The sequence below is a fragment of the Nannospalax galili genome, unplaced genomic scaffold (genome assembly GCF_000622305.1).
Source record: "Nannospalax galili isolate Female #2095 unplaced genomic scaffold, S.galili_v1.0 scaffold107, whole genome shotgun sequence".
Classification (NCBI taxonomy): Eukaryota; Metazoa; Chordata; class Mammalia; order Rodentia; family Spalacidae; genus Nannospalax; species Nannospalax galili.
The window spans coordinates 947,486-951,163 of record NW_008358490.1 but is presented as its reverse complement, the minus strand read 5'-3'; the positions used below and the strand labels follow the sequence as shown (position 1 = coordinate 951,163).

Here is a 3,678-nt window from a genome sequence, read left to right as displayed (position 1 = left end):
AGACTGGTGGAACTAACCTTCTTGGGTGTTTAACAGACATACTTTAAGGTCTATGATAATCTGGTCAGAGGGACATAAAGGACACTTTTTACTACTTGCCCTCCTTGGTCGACTAGTTCCAGGGGACTATGAGCATCTCTTAAAACGTCCTATAATGGTGGTGGGTCACCTGTCCTCTTGATCAAGGAGGCTGAGGAGACCCCACAAGATGGACTTGAACTAGTGTCCAGTCTATGAAAAGGAGAGTCAACACAGAGGAATCATTTCCTCCATGCTTCCAAGCAAAGTCAACCACAGTCGAGCAGGACCTTTGACTTATCTTCACATAGGTAGAACTGGTAAAAGAAAGGAGCCAGGGGCTCCTCCTAAGCCCATGTGACCCCTGAGGAACAGATCCTCAAACGACCTTAAGAGTAAAAATAAATCGGTTTTATCTGGACCAACTGTATGGCCTTAAACACCCAAAAGGAAAGTATAACCAAAGATTAAATGGGCTAACATAATTGCATAAGAGTCCATATGCATAGCTAAAGGCTACATAACAAGCAACAATGCCAGATAGGAGATACCCTCTATCAAGTTGTTGGCCACAGTGGCCAAAGGGACTCCCAGATAGTAACCCATCATAGATCTGGGAAAATGAGCAGGAGACCCCAATCTTATCCAAAGGAATATAGACAACTGATTACTGCTAGATGAGGAACAGCTGACCCTCCTAAAACAAAGACCTCTAGATAGGCTGACTAGATTCACCAGAAGGGCAAGTAGTGGGGAGTGGCTGGGGGTGCTGACAACACAGCAGACAGTAGGAGGGATATCCAAGTATAAGGGCTCTAATGGGGGGAGGGAGGCTATGGGAAGGTGCTACCTTGGAAGCGGGTATACAAATAAATAAAAAAGAAAAAAAATAACTCTTCAAAGCATAAACATTTGCTCCTTAATAATTAGTATATGTGAAAAATGTCTTATAGGGTTTATACTGAGTTCAATATTGTATAACTCTATTAATTCAACTGTAAACCTAAAAATTTACAGCCAATTTTGAAAGAGATGTATCTTATCTCTGGAAATTGTTATGGAATGTGTCAATGCTGTTGTAATGAAATGTTTCTTCTATATATGGTTATTAAATAAATAATTAAAAAAAAATAGAAAACAAACAAACAAAACCTTCCTGTACCTAGGGACAGTGTGCAGCCTAAGGCAAAGCTGCTCAGGTTGCTTAGCAAGATCATGTGACAAAGCCAAACCAGTAGCAAAACCTACCTGAAAAATTCCACTGCTAAGAAAGTAAGACTAAGCCAGACATGGTGGTGTACACTTTTCATCGACCCTGTCTCAAAAAAAAATAGAAAACAAACAAACAAAACCTTCCTGTACCTAGGGACAGTGTGCAGCCTAAGGCAAAGCTGCTCAGGTTGCTTAGCAAGATCATGTGACAAAGCCAAACCAGTAGCAAAACCTACCTGAAAAATTCCACTGCTAAGAAAGTAAGACTAAGCCAGACATGGTGGTGTACACTTTTCATCGACCCTGTCTCAAAAGAAAACAACTCCCCCTCAAAAAACAAACAAAAAAAACCCCCCAAAACCAAAATAAAACAACATGAATTATTTTAAAAGAAACCCCTTGGCAATGGGCTAAGAGACACCTCATTGGTGGTGGTGTTCTTAAATCAGTCTGGTGCAGAGCAGACTGCAGTCCTTTGTTTATCCTCGCTTAGGGCATGATCCTACTGCTAAAAAAAAAACATAGAAAATAAGACTAACATCAAAACCAGGAAGAAAGGCATGTGACCAAGGATCTTCCCCTAGTTTCTGACATAGCATCTATGTGTGTGCCATCTGAAGCAACTATGTAGCATCATTTCTTATATACTATGCAGTAGTAAGCTGGATGAAGATTTTGATAGGTGCAGAAAGCTTACTTCCATAAATTTATTCATTTATTTACTTAAAAAATATTATTTATTTTTAGCCAGGTGTGGTGGTAAGCACCTTTAATCCCAGCACTTGGGAGGCAGAGGCAGGCGATCTCTGTGCGTTCGAGTCCAGCCTGGTCTACATAGTGAGTTCCAGGACAGCTGGGTCTACAGGGAGACCCTGTATCAAAAAGAGCAAAAACAAAACAAAACAAAACAAAAACCTCATAAGGGAAAGGAGAGAAGAAACAACAAACCCAAAGATCCCTAAGACATGACAGGAGGCCGAACTGGAAATCCAATGACTAAACTACAGTAGTGAGGTTTGGAATTTCTATTTCCTTTGCTATCTCTCCTGGCATAGAATTCTATAGCAGTCACCTACTGGATGCTTGTTATAACCTAGAAACTTTAAGTGTTTTACATAAATGTACTATCTTCACACCAATTTACTGTATGGGTAAGATTTTTCCTTTTCTTATTTTTCTTTTTGAGACAAGGTCTCACTATGTAGCTCTACTACTTAATTACAGAGAACCTGTGGTTAAGTTAACTTGATCTAATTAATGGATTAGGAAGCAGCAGAGCCAGTTCTGTGCTCCACCACACTGCCTTTCACTAAGAGAAACTCCCAGGCTATTAAAGACACCAGAGTAGTGAAAGAACAAGTAGGAAGAAAAAGCAGTAGCCGAGGGCTCCTTGGGCAACACAGTGCTTGGCTGATGTTCAAGGTAACATCCTTTCTACAGCTCAGTACTGTGTCCTACCTGCAAGAGCTCTGCAGCAGCATCTGCAAGGCCAAATTCTCTCAGCACTCGAATCTGGATCTCATAGCTGACAGTGGCACCCTCGCCACAATTCAGTGCATAGGCTCTCTGCACCTGCTCTGTGTGCCGCAGCTCCTGCAGGCGCCTCACCATGTCTTTCATAATGAGGAGACGAGGAACTGAAAGGAGAAAAAACAGTGTTAGGAAAAGTCCTGAGCTACATAAAAGAATACCCAGAAAGCACATGGAACAAAGTATGTCTTTGTACCAAAATCTTCTCATATTTTTTAGGATAGTATTTAAACTTCCTGGCAATGTTCAATTTATGCTGCTGGGTTTTTTTTTTTGTTTTTGCCTTTTTGGGTCTCCCTATAGTCCCTGCTGGCCTGGAGCTCACTAAGTAGAATAGGTTGGCCTTGAACTTAGAGATCTGCCTATCTCTGCAGTGCTGGGACTAAAGGTGTGCACCACCATGCCCAGCTACTGCTAACTGGTTTTTTGGTTTTTTTTTTTGGTCTTTTTGAGACAGGGTCTCCCTGTAGTCCAAACTGTCCTGGAACTCACTATGTAGACCAGGCTGGCCTTGAACTCACAGAGATCTGCCTGCCTCTGCCTCCTGAGTGCTAGGATTAAAGGCATGCACTACCACACCCGGCGCTAATTGTTTTTTAAGGTTTTAAAAATTCTCTGTGCCTGAAAGGCTCTTGATTATACTAACAGCTCATGAATTGTACTGTTTTCATCTACAGCACAAAGAAAATTTTACTTGCACATATACTCTTCAGAATTTCAGGACATTTCATGTCTTTAAAATATATTTACCAGTGGCTGGAGAGATGTCTCAGTGGTTAAGCACACTGGCTACCCTTGCAGAGGACCTGGGTTTGGTTCCTAGCACTTACATGGCAGTTAACAATGGCCTGAAGCTCCAGTTCCAGGGGATCCAACACCCTCTTCTGACCTTTGGAGGCATTGCATGACATGGGTGTA

At 41.7% G+C, this 3,678-nt stretch overlaps 1 protein-coding gene across 2 annotated transcripts in view; it reads right to left on the bottom strand.

Annotated features, from left to right (window-relative positions):
* Positions 1-3,678, bottom strand: part of Btbd7 (BTB domain containing 7) — a 154,827-nt gene that overhangs the window by 12,305 nt on the left and 138,844 nt on the right. For both annotated transcript variants that reach the window (XM_029557962.1, XM_029557963.1), the window contains exon 7: positions 2,689-2,867. In XM_029557962.1, coding sequence (XP_029413822.1) covers positions 2,689-2,867 — 179 coding nt within the window. The remainder of the gene's footprint in view (positions 1-2,688; positions 2,868-3,678) is intronic.